A 23924-nucleotide genomic window follows, 5' to 3' on the forward strand; every position below is an offset into this window, starting at 1 on the left:
AAGGAAACGCACTCGCATAATTATTACAATTATGTAGGTAAGTAAAGTAGGCTGGTAAATATATTACCCTTTTGACGCGCAGTCGCGTAAGAATTGTATCTCGTCAAAATAATCTCCTTCATCCTTTTTTGTTCTTTACTACATTAATTAGTTACCTCATTGTGAGATTTATCCTTCATTGGTATAACCGTGACTTCAAAATAAGATTTTGTTTCACATAACCTTGTCTTGTCTAAAACGTCTAGAGTCTAGACGAATGAGTAATTATGGCTGATGTATTTAATACTGTAAGACCGCTTATTTATAACATCATTAGGGTCTAATACAAAATGTCCAAACTGCGTTCAATCCAAATTAAGACAACAGTTCATTATGCTATGAAAGGTATGAAATGCGATTCATTTATTTGTTAAATAAATTAAGATAAGTACTTAAGATACAACTTGGTCAAACTTGAACTTGCCCCTAGTTTGGTTTGGACATTACAGGCTGATCACCTGATTGTCGGAAAGTAAGATGATCCGTGCTTCGGAAGGCACGTTAAGCCGATGGTCCCGGTTACTACTTACTGATGTAAGTGTGTGATCGTTAGATGAGCCATGACAGGGGCCTTTGGCGGCTCAAAAATTACCCCGACTCCAGTTGATGAGGTTGGTAATTCACCTCACAACCCATACGATAGAAGAGACTTGGACAACTTCAAAATATACACTGGTTAATTTGTCGGTAAAGCTTTTCATTTGGCATTAGTTAAGGTGACAACACTACTGCGATTTACTCACATAACATAAGCTCACGACTGTATCCTAATTGGGGTAGTCAGATGTACATCCATCGGAAGATGAACTACCAACACCTCCCCGAGCTTTCTTTATACCAACGTGATAGATGACGAACCGTATCGCCGTCTATACTACATTTTTATATGTATTTAATTACATCAATCCATTCAGATTACCAAAGGGGCAGAATGATCCATCATGTTCAAGTGGACCCTATTACCTTACTCGACCTTAATGACATGCCCGGGATGAATGTTAACGGGAAGAATAAAAAGCAGCTGAACTTTACTATTTTTTTCTTGGCTCGCTCGGGGGGGGGGGGGGGGAGGGCAATATTGCTATTTGACATTTGTTTACTTTTATTACTTTTTTATTTTTTTTTTACTTTTATTTTTTTTCTTGAGGAGCTCGGTGGCGCAGCGGTAAACGCGCTCGGTCTGCGATTGTTGAAGTTAAGCAACTTTCGCAAAGGCCGGTCATAGGATGGGTGACCACAAAAAAAAAAGTTTTCATCTCGAGCTCCTCCGTGCTTCGGATGGCACGTTAAGCCGTTGGTCCCGGCTGCATTAGCAGTCGTTAATAACCATCAATCCGCACTGGGCCCGCGTGATGGTTTAAGGCCCGATCTCCCTATCCATCCATAGGGAAGGCCCGTGCCCCAGCAGTGGGGACGTTAATGGGCTGGTGATGATGACTTTTATATGCGGAAATGTATTTATTTTTACTTACTGGCGATGTTGCTATTTTAATGTGTTTAACTTAATTCGTGCGAAGACTCGCAGCGCGCTCGTATTAGGTACATCTCATGTAACATCAAAATTATCTCTGTATACTTTACTAAAGTTAATTTCATCGTATATGTAATTTTACTATATTATGTAATTTATTGAGCAGAACGTAATTCGTCGCTCATCGCTTCAGCGCCCTCAGACATTAATGTTCTTTATACTTCACTCACTTCGTATGAATAGCAAAATCACCGACGAGTTCGAATTATGATCTCCAATTTAACCTATTACAATGTCAATCGGGTTCATAGCGTCTTATCTTTAAGGCTTCGTTCGCACGAGGCGTGTAAATTCACAAGAATATTCATAAAGTCTACACAGTAACAAACTTAAAAGCTTGTCGGTTCACTGCTAAAATCGTCTTCAGTAACTGAAGGACTGGACTAGGCTGGATATTCTATGGTGATGATAAGGGAATTGTAACTTGATAAGCAATTATTAATTACAAATATATGGTCGAAAACAGAAAAGTAAGAACGGAATAGTCGAAAACAGATAAGTATGTAACCCCTAATTGAGATGGTTTTTCCTTTGCTTTAGAACGCCAGATTTCTTCAACAAACTTCTTTAAAAAACGAACGCTTCAAATTTTCAATTTTGGCTAGCGGTCTTCGTGAAAACGCAATAACGCTGGGTAAAATTAATGATAAAAGTAATGCCCAAATGTCAATACATCATCGTTATTTACTAGAGACAAAACCTATTACACAAACAAGCAACCGCGCCGGTAACTGCGGCTGTGTGAATGAAGTCTTACAAATTCGTACGAATAATTTGGTTCGCGGTCTTAACTCCATTTAACTACACAGACTAGATTTTGTTGAAGGATCCAAACTTGGTATTCTAAATTAAATTAAATAGGTAAATTCTCTAATCTGCGGCTTTCAAACCTGAAGCTCGGTGTAGAGAAATGTATAGGTAGGTATCTAACAAAGAGGGGGTAGGGGACGTTAAGAAATTATTATTAATAATAAAGAAGAGGCACTTAAAGTATGTAGATATCGTAATCGTGAGAAAATTCTTGATTTTTTTTCTTAAATACGTTAGGAAAGACCGTTAAAGTTGAGCAATACAAGACGCCCTTGGTTTCGGCTAAGTTTCGATCATCATTACACCTTGAGATGCGTCAGAAACTTTTATGGTACCCTACATTAGTAGTAAAATTAAATACGATATAGAATAGATAAAATCAATACAAATTTTATGATCATTTTCTGTATGTATCTAGCTCATGATAATTAATACATCAACTATTATGCACCTGTTCTTTATCAATCAATCAATCAATAATACTTTATTGCACAACGACATATACATAGGACATAAACATACGAACAAAAATAAGCACAATAGGCGGCCTTATTGCTAAACAGCAATTTCTGCCAGGCAACCTTAGGCTGAAAGAAGTTTATGCATTGGAGCACGGGATGGTGCAATAAACATAATTATAATGACACCAACATAACTAAAAAATACCGTCAATAAATAAATATATACGCAAATATATACCTACATATATATCTACACATACATCTACACATACATACATACATACACACACGTTCATACTCACAAACTCTTTGTTAACCTTACATACTGAATGTCCATAAACAGAATTCAACGCACGAACGCATTGTTATTCTGGTTTTAATAAGAAATATTTTTGTTTTTATTTTTCTTTACTTGCTACTCCAAAGGAGAAGTGATATTAACTTTTTAACACAGCCTATGTACATATTCATCATCATCATCAATTTAAGAGCTATGCTCTTGTCGGTGCAAAGGAACGGGTAATCGACAGACATAAAATTAATGGAACAGACGTCAATTTTAGGCAGAAATTAAAAAAAGCCCTCCCGAAATTTTATATTGGCCAATACTCGACAGAATTTAGTTAACAGCGCATGTGTATTATTTTTTTTATAAAATTAACTGTCAGTTATCCCTTTCCTTTATAGCGGATAAGAAAATGACAGTCGTAACTTACTATAAAATTATGTGGTACTTGCGCGAATCGGGGTCATTAGTAAATAAATATTTATATATTTATATTTATAAATAAACTTTTATTTACTCTCATACGAATATTACGAATAATTTTTAAGATACTTTATTTCTCAAAAGAATACATTTGATTCGCTTACTAAGAAACAATCAATTTCTTATAGTAGTTTAAACAACATTGGAATTGGACTAAGGTAGGTAGGTACTTAAATAACATTCCGAGACTTAGTATACTAATTAGTGGGTACCTGTGATCTATATGCGTTGACACTTTAAAAGTGTCCCTAATATTCGAGATAACCTAAACACGGCCTATCGCAAGATGAATGTAAATTAGATACTAGCTGTGTTCATATTTTACTCGTACATGAAATTGCTTTCATGTCAAATTAAATTAGATTATTCGTATGTGGCAATGTGGCTTGACGAAGGCTGCTATGGCAGGTATTAATTAACCTACGTGGAAGTGAATATAGGTTAAAGATGTAAATATAAAAGAACTGCTAACCAACAACGAGAAAAATAATATTTTTATCGTCATTATCGTTATATACGAAAATAATAATATTCTAATTTTATTTTAAATATTTTCTATATTATTATATATCGTCACTAGAAAGGCAAAATTACATAAGCGCCAAAATATCCTAAAATAGAACATAGAAATTGAAAAAACAATGTAAACTTACGTTGACGTCATCTAAATTGGATAATTGGGTAAAAAGTAATGATAAAAAACGATTAAAATACTTTAAACGGCTATTTTCTTGAAATGGCATTTTGGCGCTTACGTAATTTTGTCTTTTCAGTGACGATATTATATTCAATTCAGCTATAAGACCAAATAATACGAATACTTAATCCGTATAGTACATTATCAAACGACTTTTTAACATCTTTTACTGTATTTGCTTAGACGCTAAGAGCATTTTTTTCTTTATTTTTCATCTTCATCAGCAGTCATTCTCAAAAAGTTGACTGTTGAGAGTGTCTAAGACATTTTCGTTGTCACCTATCCTGTACCGTTTGTTGCGAACTCATCGCAGATTTTGTAGTCTATTTTTTACATGTCTTTTTTTATATTTCTTCTTTTTTGACAACGTTTAGTATCTTGGTTTTGTTTTTGTCTTATGTCTTGTTCAAGAACAAGTGAAAAAACAATAAAGAACTATCTCTAAAGCCAAGTATTTGTTTTTCATTCATATAGTAATACAGTTCACATTAAGTATATATATCAGCCATCTATAAGATTTTAATGAATATTGCAATAAAATAGATTTGATCCATAGTATTGCAATTTTTTTTCAATTTAGGGGTACATAATCGAATCACCCATAATCGATTAGTCGACCACACTAGTCAAAATTTTTGTATAATTTTCTGTCATCGAATAAGCTCAGCCATTTGCAACTGGATAGTAATGATCATTGGGCAATGCACCAAAGTATAGTGATTATGCTAATGACTGACTGACACGCGAATGTTACAGTCATTACTATAATACTCGTAATATTAGAATCTTTGAGCCCGTCTGATATTCTTCTGTGAGGCGTCCAAGTTTCAGTGCCAAACTGGGCAACGATTCAAGTACAAAAATGAAATTAAATGGATTTCAGAAATGTCTGATTTTATAAATTGACGTAACTAATTACTAGCTACTTTATAGTCGTTAACCATGTCAGGGGTTTTAAATGGCTGAATAATCGTAACCGCTTTGGTGCAGAATAGCGCGATTCGGGCGGCGCTGCGAGAGGAGCATAAACTGCCTATACACGTCCTTCAGCTGGTCACAAGCCTCCCCTCAATCAACTGGAGGGGGTATAGAGCATACTCCACTCGCTAATCCACTGCGGATTGGTGGAGGTGTTTTTACCGCTAATAGCCGCGGCCAACTGCTTAACGTGCCCTCCGAACGGAATCATCTTACTTTTTCGGACAATCAGGTGATTCAAGCCTGCAATGTCCTTACCAAACAAAGCACAGTCTCACAAAGTGATTCTAAAAATATCCCCATCGGGAATCGAAATCCAGATCTAGATCGAGAACCTAATGCTCTAACCACTAGACCACGAAGGCTGTTGTGAGCGGAGCGCCTCGTCATGTTTGAATTCACTGCTCATCTTCATTGATTTTAAAATAAACCATATTTACCTCCACAAAGAGATGCTGTACTCTTAACTATAAGTCAATTGTTACTGTATTTGTCTTTTTGTGGATTCTAATAATAAACTTTACTTTACTTTACTTTTATATTTACGAATTTATATCCGTGATGATAAAGCGACATCACACTTGGTTCATTTTGTTGCGTGCTCAGTTGATTACGGCACTTTGCCAGTATTACGTTTCGTTTCGCTTTATACATCCAGTTTTCATGAGTTACTCGATAACGTCAAATATATCGTTAGATACACAAAAGAGATGCCTGTAGTTTTGAAAGAAATAGGCAGTTCAGAAAAAAAGATTTATTATAAGTACTCAGATTTCTTGTGAAATGGTGGGAACAAACTAATTTTCTCGGAAATGTATAATAATATTTAGAGTTAGTAGAATCGTGTAAGTATTAGTATGAGAATATTATGAACCCTAATGAAGGATTTCTACATGGAATCTCCTCCAGATACAGTGGCAAGGGTTTGCGTGTTGTTTGTACAAACATTTTCGTCTGTCCGTAGTGTCGATGGTAATAAAGTGAGTGTGGGTTGAGTTACAGCGGGTCTTACTTCTAACATGGAATGATTTATATATATAATAAGAGTTAATTAGTATTAATGTATAAATGTAAACCATGTGGCAGTACTAATTAAATAAATAAACAGTAACTTACATACATACTGCGTAAAACAGAGGTTTCGTCATACTAGAAAAGTTTCCGCTAAAACGCGTGCCAACGGCGGCCATTTTGTAGTAACTGTCAGTGTTGCACTTGATGCACTGACGTTAAAAAAACTTTTTATAAAAAATATTTTCAATGGTTACGGTTTGGTTTTGAGAGGTTTTGATTAATCAGTCAGTCTATCAATCAGTCACAATATTTTGTTTGAAAGTAGACAAAGTGATATTTTTATTTCAAACAACTATGTTACCACCACAGATATTTGTCACGACCTTTTTTTAAATAAAAAATATAGTTGCATTGCTTTGCATTGTTGCTACATTGCGTTGCTATTGTACTTCTTTTATCTTCTTTGTGATTGTTATATTCCTTGTGTTTTTGTATAATAAAAAGTTAATGGTAGTTAAAAAAAAAAACTCTAGTGATGAACCCAACCCAAAAGGGTTCCTTTAGAACTACGCAAAGCCCGATTGAATCAGATATTATGCTAATAAGCCTTATTCTGATAAACCGAGCTTACCAAGCCTTAATAGATAATACTTTAGTACAGTTCTGTATACAGGATTAGTCGCAATGGCTTACGTGCTCATTGTACTAGTTTGTCAAAACGTGAGAGGCTGTATTGTCACAAAATTGCTGATCATATCTTGAATACCTATTCGTGATTTTAAATTCAAATTGTTTATTTATTATAATAAGAGCGATGTATGTTGTAGCCTTTAGCCCAGTTGCTAGAATGCTTGGATCAATGATTATGACGTGCTCAGCGGGAATGAATACATCGTGAGGAAACCCACATTCTCGAAAAACGTATTTTCGGAGGTATGTGATCTAACCTGTATTGGGCTGGTTTTCCCTTTGCGGGTTAGAAGCTCAGACAGACAGTCGCTTCTGTATAAAATCAGACCTGTCAAATCTTCAGATTAGGTAAGAAGATCCTGTGAAAACCGGGATAATACTAGGGATATGATGATGATATTGTATGTTCATAGATTATGGCTCTGATATGAAACCGCCTCGATGAAATTCTTTGTTGGTAAACCATTTGATTAGACAGTTATTTCGTTTATAAAAAGTTAGCTACTCACTTATGTGTTTTTGGACGTATGTGACCTAACCTGCAATGGGCCTGGTTTTCCCTTCGGGTTGGAAGGTCAGAAGGGCAGTCGCTGCAAAAAACAGACATGTCAAATCTTCAGGTTAGGTAATCGAACCATATTATAAAAACGAGACACTAGGAAGTAGAATATTCATATGATATTTGCGAGATTATAGTCGACTAAGTGCCTGTGTTTCTACTTAGTCTATCTCCTGAAATGTTGAGCACATCAGCATTCTTCCGAATAGTACGCGCTGTCAGAATTTTAACACTATCCCAGAATACATGAAGTCGATTTTTTTTTTGTTTATTATGAAAATGTCGGTGGATTTCGATGTCACTGGATATCACGCGTCGATTTTTTTAAAATGAACAAAACAATAGATAATTAATCGACTTTATAATATTTTTCAGTTTGCTTGAGATCTGTAGTATTTATTATCTATGTGCTGTTGAAGTTCTGTATAGTCTGTCAGCCAGTGAGTAGTGAAGAAGGCACTTAGATTTTTTTTATGGACAGTCAGTACGGAGGAGCTTTTATCAAAACTTTTAAATCGATATAATTAGACGCTTTTTATTTCGAGATCTAAAAATTTTGTTTTTAGTAACGTATGATTTTGGTTTTGTTTCAGGTACATTACTTTATTTTCTTTGCTAAATACGATATCGGGGGAAATTGAAGGTGAGATTTATTTTTCTACTTTATTTTTTTAAATTACTCTTCTATTATCCTATCTTCTCATATTTTCCTCTTATTTACTCTATAAGAAGTTGTAAGTAGCTTTTTCAATCACTTATTTGTATGAAAACTTTAGAAGAAAAAAAGCCTTTAATAATAAATAAACAAAAAACACACGCAAGTTGTTTCTCACTAAATTATGAATGTCGAAAGTAATGAAAGGCCTACTTATTCAAATTAGCAGGAGTCTCACCACAAAATTACCCAAATTGAGTGCTCTGCCGGTCTGTTTGCGAACACCAAAAACTATATTTTGTTCTTAATTTGCAATAAAAAAGGCTACCGTGACGGCCACCATTACGACGCGATCAAGATTAGTTAAAACCTCTGCTACTAATATAAGGGCGCGTCTTGGAGCTCCGTTTAGATTGGACAAGTTACCCTACTTGCAAATTAAGTTGCTTATTTATACATTTTTATAACAAGAACAGAGACAAAAGCAACAACTCATTACGTATCGAAATTTCGAATTTATTACCTACATAAATTTACTAATGAATATTTAGATTAATATTAAAACTTTTGTTTTTTTTTACCAACAAGTACCGTGCTTCGGAGGGCACGTTAAGCCGTTAGTCCCGGGTATTAGCCGTAAAAACACCTCCACCAACCCGCATTGGAGCAGCGTGGTGGAGTATGCTCCATGCCCCCTCCGGTTGATAGAGGGGACGCCTGTGCCCAGCAGTGGGACGTATATAGACTGTTATAGATAGATATAGATAGGCAAGTGAAATGCATACGCTGTGATGTTTTAGTGTTGTTAGAAATAGTAAGTTGTGAAGTATCAGTAGGTCAAATAGAACGAATAATACTTATTTTACTGAGTAAAGTTTTATGGCGCAACAGTTGCGTGCGAAACGCCTTACTTAATAATAAAAATAAACATATTATGTACAAAAACCTATGCCAATAAAGGAAAAAGGCACTTTGGTTGTTTGTATGGCGAGATAACATTTGATATAATGAAATATAATGACAAACTACTTAATCGTATACAACATTTATCTCAAATCATACTAAGATCTTAATATTTGATAATAAAGCCCAATAAAATACTCAACAATCGGTACATCGCGTCATTTGGCTATGGGACTCAACATTTTTTTTTCTCTATACTTATATTTTATTATCAAACGCTGCTTTTACTTTTATTCATGATTGTCCCAACAACAAAATACTAAACGAGGCTCTTAAAATAATACCACACATTTGAAACGCACTATCAAAATGCACTAAACGAGCTCTTAACACTTGCAAATGGAGTAAGTTAACGAGCTTTTGATACTGGGAGATCACTAAATCTAAAGTCCGTTACTAAAGAATTCACTTGTGATGTAAATTCCTATGTTTCATTGTGAATTATTGAAGACGCAACAAAACAGTGTCAACACAAGCAAAACTGTAAGTCCTTGATATTAAAATAGTAATTTTTACAGCTATAAAATTTTGCATATTCATGTAATTACCATACAACATATTCGTATTAATACAATAACAAACAAGATATTTTCTTTTAGATACCTGTATTAACCCATATTTCAATGTTAATCAGCAATAAGGCTGATTAATTTAGGACATAACTTACCACGTTTGTTTTTAATAGATATTCATTGTTACCACCATAAAGGTTTCCACCATAACGGCCTCCGTGGTCCAGTGGTTGAGCGTTAGGTTTACGATCCGGAGGCCCCGGGTTCGAATCCCGGTGGGGACATATCACAAAACTCACTTTGTGATCCCTAGTTTGGTTAGGACATTACAGGCTGATCACCTGATTGTCCAAAAAGTAAGATGATCCGTGCTTCGGAAGGCACGTTAAGCCGTTGGTCCCGGTTACTACTTACTGATGTAAGTAAGTAGTCGTTACATGTGCCATGTCAGAGGCCTTTGGCGGCTCAATAGTAACCCTGACACCAGGGTTGATGAAGTTGGTACTCCACCTCACAACCCACACGATAGAAGAAGACCATAAAGGTCTATTACAGGATTGTTGAAAGTGTGACTGAATTACATGAGCTTACACTGCGCACACCGAGTTACCAATGTTATTTACATTGGTAACTCTGTACCATGGAAAGCAAAAAGTTACTGCGAACTAAATCGTTTCAAACGAAGCATAGCGGGGTGGTTGCGGCATTGCTAATTCAGCGATTTGTTTGCTTCCACTTTGACAAATAGCGATAGATAAGAAATTCGTGTTAATGGAGTTGTTTATGTTTTAAAAATAGACAATGCTTTTTTCATGCCTGTTATTTAAATCCTTGTTTGCGGTACTTACAATGTAACCGTAAAGAGAACCGCGGTTTTGTGGAGTTTATGTTCACATTTTTTCATTACTTACACGTTAGTGGCTGTGGCCTAGAATTGAGAAAATCTACAAATAAGTATACGTTATAAAAGTTGACCATGTTTTGTACAAAATTATGGACTTTATATTACGTACAGGAGACGAACGTACAAGTTGTCATTAAGTTTACCATAGAAATTTTACATACATTTATAATCAGTATACCTACAACTTGCAGATCAAACACTTTTGATCGTTATGTTATGTTGGTCGATAAGTCGGCAATCCAGCTTATTATCTTCCAAGGTGTTAGAAGGACACAAATCTTTCTGCAGGTTTTTGCGAAGATAAACAGTTGAACGTATTCTATATATAATTTTGTTCTTGCTTCAGTTCCACCTATCACGTTGATCTAACAGAAAGCTCGATGATGTGTTGGTATTTAATTCATCTTGCGTCTTCCAATGGATGTACTTCTGACTATCCCTTTATATCGACCCCCGTAGTCGACGATTTCCCTCATTCGGCGCTTGTCGCTATCGCTCCACTTAATTCTTTCAAATATTATTCTCTAAGACGACGCGGTGAGGCGAAGTTCGCGGCCAACTGGGCACCCGCAGGCCTGTTGTCTTAAATTTTGTACCGGGTGAGAGCCCTCAGCGGTCCCCATTAGTTAATGCCATTTGCGGCAAAACAATAAGTCACGTGAACAAAAAAAATCTGACCACCCCAATTGGGATATAGTTGTAAGCTTGTGTTATGTTGTTCAATCCACCATAGAATACTATAATCAAAAAACTTTGCGAATTACCCGCTCGTGACTTGAAAACAAATAGTATAGTAACATTAGTGAATGGTCACCTTGGAGCAACCAGACTCGGTAACCTGATTAAAAAGGTCATCGCATCACAGTAGTAACAAAATATTAAACCATTAATATTTACACTCGATACAATGTAATCTTAATAACTCGTAACCGATTCTTAGTGGCGTCTGAAAGATATTGCTAGCAATAAGGAAAATAATTAAGTCCACAATGTATTGTTATAGACATTTTTATTGTATTTGTTATATAAATATACCAAAGTACAATTGTATAATATAACAAATACAATAAAGATGTGGTAAATATGTGTGTGTGTGGTGTGTGGTTGTGGTTGATATAAATTATGAATTAAAAATATATATATATATATATATATATATATATATATATATATATATATATAAATATTTACCTTTATTTTTACTACTCTATATAGATAAAGTTTAGATACCCAAGTAGGTATCTACTTGTAAAGTATAAGGATCCTATTTCACTAAGACACCATAGTGGCGCTACCAACAAAATGTATACAGTTGCATTAAAATATCTCACCTGTAGGGTTAATATGCGCAACGCGATGAAGTTTTGTCATGTCACGGTCACAATTATATCGTTTTGTCGATTGGTGCTAATATTATTATGTGAACCCAAATAAGTCGTGTCGTACTGTCAAAATACGAAAATAAAACACGCATGTTAGGGAAAAAAACAAACTCATCCATTTCGAAAAAAAATATTGGATCGATTGATAATTTTATCATGTAGCCCTGCTGGTATTAGCTTGGTTACGCAACGAAATTTTGTTTCACATATCCTTGAGTTACCCGCTGGTGTCCTTGTAAAGTAGGGTTCTTGTTTTCTTTTTTTCAAAACTAGCGTTAAAAATATTTAATGTTTAATGTATTGATGACTTTTATGAGGTTCTTTTAAGTTATCATAATTGAAATACCAAAAATTGCTGCATGTTTATTTTTAGTTAAATATAGGGCTGAATTTTATATTTCACAAAAGATAAACGGTATAAACTGCCCACATTCATTCAAATTAATGTCACTTTTATTAAATAATACTGAAGGGCAACTTCGTTCCAAATCACTTTGGGCTATTTGTGTAGTAACATTTATTTAAATTAATGTGGTCGGTTTAATATATTTATACTGTTTAACTCTTGTCAGTTGATTAATTTAAGGGAGCATAGTGGGACGTTATATGACAATAAAGAGAAGGCGAGCAGAATGACATGAAATTTTAATAATTCTCGGTATTCCTAAAGCTGAAAGCACATCAGTTGGGAAAATCTTACGTTAACGCGGTTATTATCATAATTAAAACACATAATAACGGGTTCTTACCGCGTTTAAAGTAGGGATATGACACTCCCGATATTTCGACACTGTTACAAGTGCCATGATCACGGGATGACTGGTGAGATTGGAGTGAAGTAGTTAGACCCATAATTTTCTACGGGCAGACATATCTGTCTACCCTCTTCCTTTGCCGCTTGTTTATCAGTCATCCCGTGATCATGGCACTTGCAACAGTGTCAAAACTATCGGGAGTCTCATATCCCTACTTTAAACGCGGTAAGAACCCGTCATTATGTGTTTTAATCTTACGTTAAGTTAATCCCATACATTTTTATCACTGTCTCAATTGATTTTCATAATCGTTTTCAACTTCAGTAAGGCCCGGATTCTTCAGAATCGTATGCGACTTAGTTATAGTAGCTATTGCAGAATAGATTAGGTCACTAATTGGTTTGATTTTTTTAAATAAACAAAGCGATATATTACCAACGGTTATCCTATTTTAGTTATAATGTTTGTTCATATGATTTCATTGTAACTAACAATCAATTCATATAATTATTCAATTCATTTAATTGTTATTCATCCAATTAACCAAATTGGAGATGTCCTTAGAAAAGGCTTAGTACGATCAACTCTGAACCGGCGTGCGTGTATGAAGCGATTGATGAATGTGGAGGAAGCAAGTGTGTCAGGATCGAAGCAAATGGAAGTCTATAGTCGCTGCTTACTCCTGTGTAGTGTGAGAGACCTAATTTTCAATTTGGCTAATTTAATATGCAGTTAATTTGCATAAACGCGAGTCAGCGACCCGGCCTCTCGGCACCCTCTATCACCCTCTTCAGAAAGAGATTTCGGCTAAGCCCGAATAAACGATAAAGCTAAACTGAAAGAATCTATACTTTTTCTTTATTCCAGAAGAGAAAATAATAACTATGTCTTCATTTGTTTCAGATCGCTACGACTTACTACTTGACCTATACAACACGGATCTGTTCTCAAGTGACCAATATGAAATCGACGATAGCTATTCAGCTTTCAGATTTAAGCCATCAAATCCGATATCAGAACCAGTGGAGAAGAGTTCTTTCCAAGAAGCAACAATATCTAGTCCTTTTATACTGAATACTATTTTTGTATTAGACAAGCATACGTCACCGTGTTTATTTTCTATAACTGACAAAGATGGGTTGAAACTGTCTCTGTGTCTCACTCTAGCAGGAGAAGACATAACTAGAATAACCTTAGACGGGAAAGGTATACCGACTGGAGGTGTTTCGTTCACTTCATATGGAAATTTGACGACGTGGACGAAAATGCTGTTGCATGTTGAAGATACCAGAGTAACTTTGTATGTGAATTGTATGAAGATAGATACTAGTGAGTTTGACGAGGTCGTCGAGGATGTTGTTCTGTCAAACGATGCCGTGCTGAACTTAGGACACTATGGGAAAGGAAGCCAATTTTTTGAGGTAAGTCCAGTTTCTCACTTTGCTTTTTCCTGAAATATTTTTAACTTTTTAAGGAAAGGATAGATACTTATGTAGTTTAATCACACTATTTCAAGTATGCTCGTGGTATACCTAATTTTACCTAATTTTGGAAAACAGACATACCAAAACTGCAAAAGAGAAGGAAAAAAGTATATAATTATATATATTTTTTTCGTCAACCCGGATTGTTGTAAACGTCAACTGACGAATTATGTCTTCTTCAACGTCATCGTGTAGTGTTGGAGACAACAATACTACATCGAAGAAGATGCTATTTATTTAAGTTGCAAGTTTTTAACTTCAGCTGGTCAAAGCATGACATAATGTTGCCATACGCTTTCAACTTAAAACAACCACGGCTAAGATAAAAAAAACACATAATATTACTTATTCTTTTCTACTTATACTAAGGCCCGTATTTATAAACCGATCTCAATACCGCTCTCAAGAGCGATATCAACTGAGTCACTCTCAAGATGTAAACAGCGTCTTAAGTGCGACGTTAATTAATAGACGAATATTGAGCGCGTATCACATGATATCGATCTCAAGTTCAGGATCTCAAGTAAACGTCCTAATTGAGTGAACTATAGACCGAACGAATCAACGTTTCGTTCCTGCTTTAAAAAAATATTTCGGTTTAGGGCTTCAAACATATTAAAAATTGTTCAATTCTTTACTAAAATGTTAAAATTATTATAATTCAAACGTAGGTTATTTAAATTTATTATAAAAACGGTCATTTAACGTTTTAAAAATAATTTGTTATGATTTCAAAACGCAATGTGTAGTGAAAACAAAACGCAACAAACATCATTCTCAAAAAAAAAGACGCGTCCTTCGCAACCACTTGTTTTGTTTTTGTATAGTTTAGACTTTAGTTATCAATAATAAACGTAAAGTAATTACTGTCCATAACGATGTCAACAATTAAGAAGCATATTTTTACTCCCCTCGAGAAAAAAACTTTTTTGGATATATTGAAAAGATACTCCTCGGTGATAGAGAATAAGGATACCGATGGCGCTTCATTACGCGCAAAAAATGAAGCTTGGGATATTGTAACCAGAGAATACAACGCAAGCCCTCATGCTACCAATCAGGTAAACAAAGTTATTTAACCTTTGGTGCGCGATTTCCTCTCGCTTTTTGCTAGTTTTTTATAATTGCATCCTTGATTTTAGGTTACAAATAAACAACTTAGGAGATTGTGGATGAACCTCAAGCAGCGGCAAAGGGAAGCACTGACAAAAGAACGTCAACATCGGCTAGCTACTGGAGGAGGGCCTGCAACCAGTGATGCAGTTGTAGACCCAGATGTGTCTGAGGTGGCCCCTGCTCTAATAGTTGGTATCGATGATGCTGTTGACTCTGATACAATTCCAGGTAAGTAATTTTCTTCTAATATAGCATCACGCCTATATCGCCGAAGGGGTAGGCAGAAGTATATAGTAAATACAAAATCACTACTTGCCAGCTATGTTTAAGTCTGAGGGGTGAGCCTATGGCCAATGGTCTAGAGCCAGAGCTGGGATTCAAACCTGGCAGTATGTTGTAAGCCACACATTCTCCAAAAACAGCTATCATCAATTCTATCATTTTTAAATATGTAAATTAGATCTTTTTTATATTTCTCTGTTTAAATTACTTTGTTCCAGTAACCGCTGACCTTGCCGTCCAAGAAGTAAATATGGACTTGCAGCCCGTCTCTTGTCTTCCCTCAACTTCTTCCCAAATACCATCCACCAGTGCATTTTCTTCATCACCATTCCCATGCGCTGTTGTTACACAAGCACCACTTGCCCTTGCCCCAACCCGGACAACATTGACACCACCTCCACCTGGAGTAGGTCCACTACTGTCTCTCACTACAACCACTCCACCACCAGCTCTCCCTACAACCACTCCACCACCACCTCTCCCTACATCCACTCCACCACCACCACCTCTTACTGCTTCCACTCCACCACCACCTCTTCCTACATCCACTCCACCACCACGTCTTCCTACCCCACCTCCACGTTTTCCTACTCCACCTCTTATTAACCCATCAAATACAGCTACCCAAACTTTTCAAAGGCATAAAAGTTCTATTCTGGATAAGGAATATAAAGACAGACAGAGACGGGCTAATGAGATTCATGAGTTGGAGGTTTTATTGTTAAGAGAAAGAATAAGAGAAGCAAAGGCGAGAGCAGACCTCGCAGAACTTCAACTGCAGCAGCAGTGTTCGTCAGGTACATCAGTATTATCTACTTGCTCATCATACTATTTTAAAAACTAGTATAGCTTTGTTAAGTCCTGGGATAATAACACTTTTCATCTAATTTGTTTCAGATACTGCAACTGATGCCTGAAGAGGGGATGTGGCATAATATAATAAATGGAATATTGTTAATTTATTAAATAAAAGCATATAAGTCAATATATAAAATATGTTTTATTAAATAATTTCAAATACTATTCAATCACAAAGCACTGCTCATAAAGATTATTGGTAATAATTTTCAACAATTGAATTTCTAATTAAAAATCCAATGCTAGTGCTTGGTATTAAACTATCTGTTTCTTCTTGTTCATCATTCTGATTCTCATCAAAAACCATGACATCATTTAAAATTAATGACAAGTTGTGTAATACCGCACATGATACAATTATATGAGAAACAGTTGACAGTTTGTTACCTAGGCCTCTAGATAAACAGGGAAACCTCCGCTTCCAAATGCCGAATGTTCTTTCCACAACATTTCTGGTTTTTATTTGAGCTCTATTGTACCGTACTGAGGGAGCATCTTCGGGGGCAGGTCTTATAGGTGTGAGAACAAAAGGTAGTGTAGGATACCCATTGTCTCCGACAAGTCTTCCATTTAAAATACCCTGCGTGTATTTTATGTAAACTGATGACATTTGAAATATCCTAGAATCGTGCATGCTGCCTGCCCATCTGGCTACTATGTCTAATATTTCCCTGCGGGGCCCTGCAACAACCTGGACATTAATAGAAAAATCTGATTTCCTATTTCTAAAGACTTCATGGTGCTGGCACCCTGGTGTTGATACAATTTTAACATGGGTACAGTCAATAGCTCCATCGATCCCGGGAAGTCCAGGCCACTGTCCATGTCTACCCATCTCTTTAAACAATTCTCTGTTTCTGTTAGCCTCTGCTCCTCGGGGAAACTTTATGTAGTGTGTATGCAATTGAGCTAGCAACTTTGAAACCTTCGTAATAATATTTGAGGCGGTAGGCTGTGATATGTGCAGTAAGTCTCCACAGACTATCTGAAAAGGCAAGGTTTGTGTAAGTCATTTATGTAAAATTAAATTACTACCTATTACTAACTTATTCCTGTCCTGGACACAGGCTTTCTTTCATTTACTCGTTCAGAAGGATATGGTGCATTGCTCTACTGTATTCAGACCTCAAGATGTTCAGATACATAGTAATTTCGGTGTTCATTGTGCTGTCACTTACATTTTTTAAAGACAAAAGTAGAATAATTAGTATTGAATAAATTCTAGCTTACCTGAAATGACGCTGTAGCATAAAATCTCAGAGTTAATAAAACTGCTATTTCCGGAGCAATCGGTAGACCTCTGTTGTCCTGTTTTTCTAAGTCACTTCTCAGTAACGATGTTATAAACAATACAGATTCTTGGCAGAATCTGTATCTTTTCTGGAACCGATCCGCTCGCATTTCAAAGGGATTTTCGGCGTCCCTGATATAAACTTTTGGCAAACGATACGCATCTTGCCATAACAAATCGTCGTAATGATCTAAATCGTCGTAATAATTGATTTCTTGTAAAATATTTTCTAATTCCATTATCGCGAGATCACAAAACCCGCACTCAAGTCACGGTTTGACGGCACTCAGCAAACACGATCTTAAGTAACATCTTGAGAGCACTCTTGAGAGCCGAGTTTCGTTTATTAATACGGCGTCACTCAGTTGATATCGTAACCCTAAACGCGCACTTAAGTTCCGTTTATTAATAAGGACGTCATCTTAAGAGCTCACTCAAGATAGATCTCAGAGATAAGAGCGGTTTATAAATACGGGCCTAAGTAGTACACATACATAAACTCTTAATTAAACAGCCTATATACGTCCCACTGCTAAGCACAAGCCTCCCGCCAATCAACCGGAGGGTTATGAAGCATACTCCACCACGCTGCTCCACTGCGGGTTGGTGGAGATGTTTTTACAGCTAATAGCCGAGACCAGCGGCTTAACTTGCCCTCCGAAGCACGGAATCATACAATTTATAGATTGTTTATTGTTTCAGTAATATAAGTAATTGATTTTGATATTATAATTATCCATATAAACTAAATAATTGGAATTGGCAGTGTTCAAGACATTGTAAGTCTATATTTCTCAGTACCTTTTCTTTGTTTGAAAAGGTACATAGAAATATAGAAAAGAAAAATATATATTATATATACTAAATAAACAAATGGACGGACGCATAAACGTTTTGAATAGCTAACTTTACATATTATATTTTTTTTATTAAATTTGAATTGTAATAAATAATTTTAATGTAATATAATTAAAGTTTGGTATTTGTCATTTATATGATTTAAAAAATATTAATTCGCCAAGTTCCACATTCATATAAATAAAAATACTCTGATAATTAGTAATAATTAATGGAAGGGAAGGGATTTTAGATTCCTAAGATAAGTAATGAAGCCATCAAATCCGATATCAGAACCAGTGGAGAAGACCCTATCTATAGAGTAATGAAGGCGATTACTCCACCGACAAGAGCGCAGCTCTTAAATAAAGAGAGAGAGAGAGAAGATAAGTATGCTGAACAAGGGGTTAGCCAGGTTGGAACCGATTGCGAAAAGCGACAGGAACAGTGATGAAAATGTATGGGATCGACAATCCCATGTCCCATATATTTTTACCACTGTCACTGTCTTTTTCGAAGGTAATCGTTTGCAACTTGGCTAAAGCCCCGGTACAGGACAGCTTACCAAGCCATCACCAAGATGTCTCGACTTCCATCATACAAGAGAGATACTAGAGAAGCTCGGTGGCGCAACGGTAAACGCGCTCGGTCTGCGATTGTTGAAGTTAAGCAAGTTTCGCAAAGGCTGGTCATAAGATGGGTGACCACAAAAACAAAGTTTTCATCTCGAGCTCCTCCGTGTTTCGGAAGGCAAGTTAAGCCGTTGGTCCCGGCTGCATTAGCAGTCGTTAATAACCACCAATCCGCACTGGGCCTGCGTGATGGTCTAAGGCCCGATCTCCCTATCCATCCATAGGGAAGTCCCGTGCCCCAGCAGTGGGGACGATAATGGGCTGATGATGATACTAGACAGAGTGAGACCCCTATATCGGCTTTAACGACATGCCCGGGATAGTAACAGCAAAACTATTTTTTTTCTTTAGGTGTTTACTCTTAGTCTAGCCAACAAAGAAAATAGTCTTTGGAAGGAAGTGTGGCAGACGGGAAGCCGTTCGCACGAAAATTGGATTCGAAGAAATCATAATAAACTGTAATTTAATATGTAGGTCGTCAGCTGAAAATAAAATCATGAAAGTATCAGTTCAATCAGAACATATCGGTTTGAAAGCAAAATGTTGTTACAACAGTGATTATAGTGTCTTCATTTACCTACGTTTGTAATAAAATATACAGGGTGTTAGTGACATAGTAACGAAAATTTTGAGGGATGATTCAGTCCATGATTCTGAGTCGATATCAAGTGGAATTTTCCGTCGCAAAAATATGGAACTGGAAATAATTAAAATGAAACCGTAAAAATGTGTATGAATTTTCCGAAACAAAATTCCACTTGATATTAACTCAGAATCATGGTCTCACTAATTCCCCTCAGTATTCGTTATGATGTTACTAACACACTGTATGTATACTAGTTTAAATTTTCAAGAAGTATCTTAGAATGAACTGCTTTTCATGTCGGAAATATCGAAGATGTACTATCATTTCTGCATTTGAATCCCTATTCAGATGTTTTTGTGTTCAAGAGAATTTAATAGAGAATGACAAGATAGAATCTTTTTAGCTTAAATAAAAAAATAATAATGACATTCTTTATATTATATCATCGCAACAACCACGAAATAAACGCCTTTTTGAAAAATCACTTTCAGAGCTGATTTTTTTTTTATTTATTGAGAAAAACTGACAGCACGGAACCTTCAAAATTTTTTAACTACAAACGAAAGCTAGATTGAGGCCAATTACAAGCTTCTACATATAAAACAAAATCACATCAAAAGAGAGTTAGTATTTCATTAAAGACTGCTGATTTTGTTTCACACGCGTTTTAGACCTAGAGACATAGAGACGGCCAATCAATTCGCGACACCAAACACTTCAGAACTCCGATACTGACCCCGCCGGCGGCGTGGTCGACGATTTGCCCTATTCAGCGCTTATCGCTATCGATCCACTAGGGCGAACTGGGCACCCTCAGCTCCCCATTTGTCCGGCCAAGTAGTTACTGCCATCTGCGGCAAATCTATAATAAGTCATATAAAAAAAAGCGTTTGAGACCAGGTAAAAATTTGTAGTCGCAGAAAAGAAATCGAGTTTTTTTGAAGAAAAAGCCAAAAAATATATTATTTTTCAAAAATGTTCTTACGTGGTTTTTGCTATAAGGCGTCGTAATGTGGATCTGTTTAGCTACTCCAGCAGCTGCAATAACATTTATGTTACAGTGACAACATTCTATTGCACTTGAAGCAATATTCTCGCTATCTTCTCATACATAAACACTGCAGTGGAAGTAACTCTCTCAGCACAGCTGTATTAGTATTCAAAACCCATGTGCTGTGAGCATTCTGCTAAGTACGAATCGATTACAATATGCTGTGGATTGTTTGGAGACGCTACAAAAACAATACGTTGGTAAGCCGACTACACCAAACTTGTTCATTATCTCCCTAGCGTTATCCCGTTCCGTACAGGGTTCGCTTACCTAATCTGAAGATTTGACAGGTCTAGTTTTTTATAAAAGCGACTGCCTGTCTAACCTTCCAACCCGCAAAAGAAAAGTCACATACCTCCAAAATGCATTATCTCGGGAATGTGGGTATTTTCTTTTACCGCTTAATACGTGACAATCATTTATGATCCAAACGTGAATTCAAAAGTCATTAATTTAGGCCCGTGCCGGAATTCGAACCTGCGACCTCACTGTGGGACACAAGCGTTCTGTCTACTGAGCTACCACAGCTACACACTACTACCACGGCTATTTCACCAGGTTTCTTTTCTATTTTTTATTTTATTATCAGGGTTATTATTGAGTCGCCAAGAGCTCTTGGCCCTTGTAACAACTTCAGTAAATAATAGTGAGCACCAATTTCTGAAGTACGGAAACCAAACCTAATAAACCTGTGCCAATAGCTTTTATGAATGTTTTATGTTTGTATGTATATTCAGTGAAATTAGCTGTCAGAGCTAAATTAGTAGTCGAGGCTCATGCGTTGGAGGATTCCGCTAAACACGAGTAGATTAAATTTTACGACACGAGCGAGCTTGTATTAATTTTCTAAAGCAACTTTGTTAACTCAGACGCTAAAATTTTGTACTGATAAGGCTGAAACGGAACGTAGTATGTCGGATAATTAAATTTCCTGCAAATAGCTTCAAATTTGACATCAGAATTAAAGCTGAGTGAATTGCGGGTAGGTACTTAGTTGGATGGCTGTACCTAATAAATAATCATTGGCCTTATACGTCTGTTTCAGACGATTTATGACGCCATTGCCTCGAAGAAATGCACTTTCTTTCATGGCTGTGCAAGCCAATCCTAGAGCGGCAAACTCTACCATACACTCTGCAGGAGAAATATCCAACTGGTGAATTGTTGTCGGTTTGATGGCGTTTCATTCTCCTGCTCGCCAGTGTGTCAAACCAGGTGTGGTTGTGAGTGTCGCGTCCACCGAACACATGCTTCTTCCACACGTCTCGATCATCAGCGAGCTCCTCCCATGCCTCGTAGTAAATTCCGAATGGCTCTTTTGACGCAATCTTTGAATCGGAGTACCGCTTAACTTAGCAATAGTACCTATAAGTAATAATAAAAAAAAAAATTTTTTTTCGCCGGAATTTTACAATATCGGAATTGTGGACCTCCCAGTAAGCAATTTAATATGCTCATGTCGGGAGTGACCACGCTGCTTCCGAGGGTTACAATATATAAACGTACCTGATGACAGCCTAATGATAGTTCAATAAGGATTACCTTAACCATACGGCCTCCGTGGTCCAGTGGTTGAGCGTTGGGCTCACGATCCGGAGGTCCCAGATTCGAATCCCGGTGGGGACATATCACATAAATCACTTTGATGAGGTTTGGTTAGGACATTACAGGCTGATCACCTGATTGTCCAAAAAGTAAGATGATCCGTGCTTCGGAAGGCACGTTAAGCCGCTGGTCTCGGTTACTACTTACTGATGAAAGTAAGTAGTCGTTACATGAGCCATGTCAGGGGCCTTTGGCCGCTCAATAATAACCCTGACTCCAGTGTTGATGAGGTTGGTACACACGATAAAAGAAGACCTTAACCATCATGCAATAAACTTTTCAACCTTCTCAGGATAACAAGCATAATGTCATGTTGTAAATGTAAATTTTCTTAGCTATTACAAAATACCAACTTCATTAAGTTACAACGTTTCGCACATTCTTTTATTTAGTACATGTTTTTGAGTATTTTCACGCAGTCGCGTCGTATCCTACTTTTGTTTGGGTCTTGTACGTAGCTGTCTTAGTTTTGATTTTATAACATGAAATTAGCATATTCTTTACTTATACAGTTTCTTAGAGAATTGTGTTGCATAGCTTAGCATATTTCCGTGTGTTTTGTAAATATGATAAAACTATATCAGCTTGAGGAGCTCGGTGGCGCAGCGCTAAACGCGCTCGGTCTGCGATTGTTGAAGTTAAGCAACTTTCGCAAAGGCCGGTCATAGGATGGGTGACCACAAAAAAAAAGTTTTCATCTCGAACTCCTCCGTGCTTCGGAAGGCACGTTAAGCCATTGGTCCCGGCTGCATTACTACATTACGCACTGGGCCCGCGTGATGGTTTTAAGGCCCGATAGGGATATCCATCCATAGGGAAGGCCCGTGCCCCAGCAGTGGGGACGTTATGGGCTGATGATGATGATATCAGCTTTATTTCCCGGCTTCTACTAGGAAGCGTTGAAACTCATTTCGCGTTTGACCACAATCTCACCTTGTCTATAAATTGGTTTCGAAGAGTAAGTTGGCACCGAACTGTAAAAACGGACATAGATGCTTAAATTATAAGCAAGAAGACACTCGCAGACAGACAGAGACGCACCAAACAGAGTACTGCGGGGCAGAAGGGGAAGAGCTACACTGCTCTATTTTTCCTTAAAAAAAGTACCGTGGAGATTGTTTTACGGATAAAAACGTGGCTCTTAAATTAGCTATGAAAATCTTTAAAACGATAATAAAGTATTAAAAACAGTGTGGTGCTACATTTTATATTCCATTAAGTATAACCATAGAATAAGTAATAATACTACGTATATAACGGCTATTATCTACTTCCCACCAGCGGCTGAGCTGGCTTTACCTCACCCCCCTCGGCCTTACTTCAGCTTTCAATCGTATGGCGTCAAACGTCACACACACAGATGCGCGTGTACGATAACGTCAACGTGTAGTGTCTGTGTAAAACAAGATTTTTTTTGTGAAGTATCCGGGATGGTATGACGTAAAAAAAATCTTTAAAGCGAA

General features: G+C 36.7%; 2 protein-coding genes across 6 annotated transcripts in view; both read left to right on the plus strand.

The window, feature by feature from the left end:
• The window catches only part of LOC126372726 (collagen alpha-1(XVIII) chain-like), a 107882-nt gene that overhangs the window by 37003 nt on the left and 46955 nt on the right, over positions 1-23924 (plus strand). For all 5 annotated transcript variants that reach the window (XM_050018586.1, XM_050018588.1, XM_050018585.1 and 2 more), the window contains exons 2-3: positions 8142-8191; positions 13623-14140. In XM_050018586.1, coding sequence (XP_049874543.1) covers positions 8142-8191; positions 13623-14140 — 568 coding nt within the window. The remainder of the gene's footprint in view (positions 1-8141; positions 8192-13622; positions 14141-23924) is intronic.
• LOC126372791 (uncharacterized) lies at positions 14569-16624 on the plus strand. The gene is made up of 4 exons (XM_050018689.1): positions 14569-15264; positions 15346-15547; positions 15820-16398; positions 16499-16624. Exons 1-4 carry the CDS (start codon positions 15082-15084, stop codon positions 16516-16518), a joined length of 984 nt encoding a protein of 327 aa, XP_049874646.1. The 5' UTR covers positions 14569-15081; the 3' UTR covers positions 16519-16624.

Source organism: Pectinophora gossypiella, chromosome 14 (assembly GCF_024362695.1).
Source record: "Pectinophora gossypiella chromosome 14, ilPecGoss1.1, whole genome shotgun sequence".
Classification (NCBI taxonomy): domain Eukaryota; kingdom Metazoa; phylum Arthropoda; class Insecta; order Lepidoptera; family Gelechiidae; genus Pectinophora; species Pectinophora gossypiella.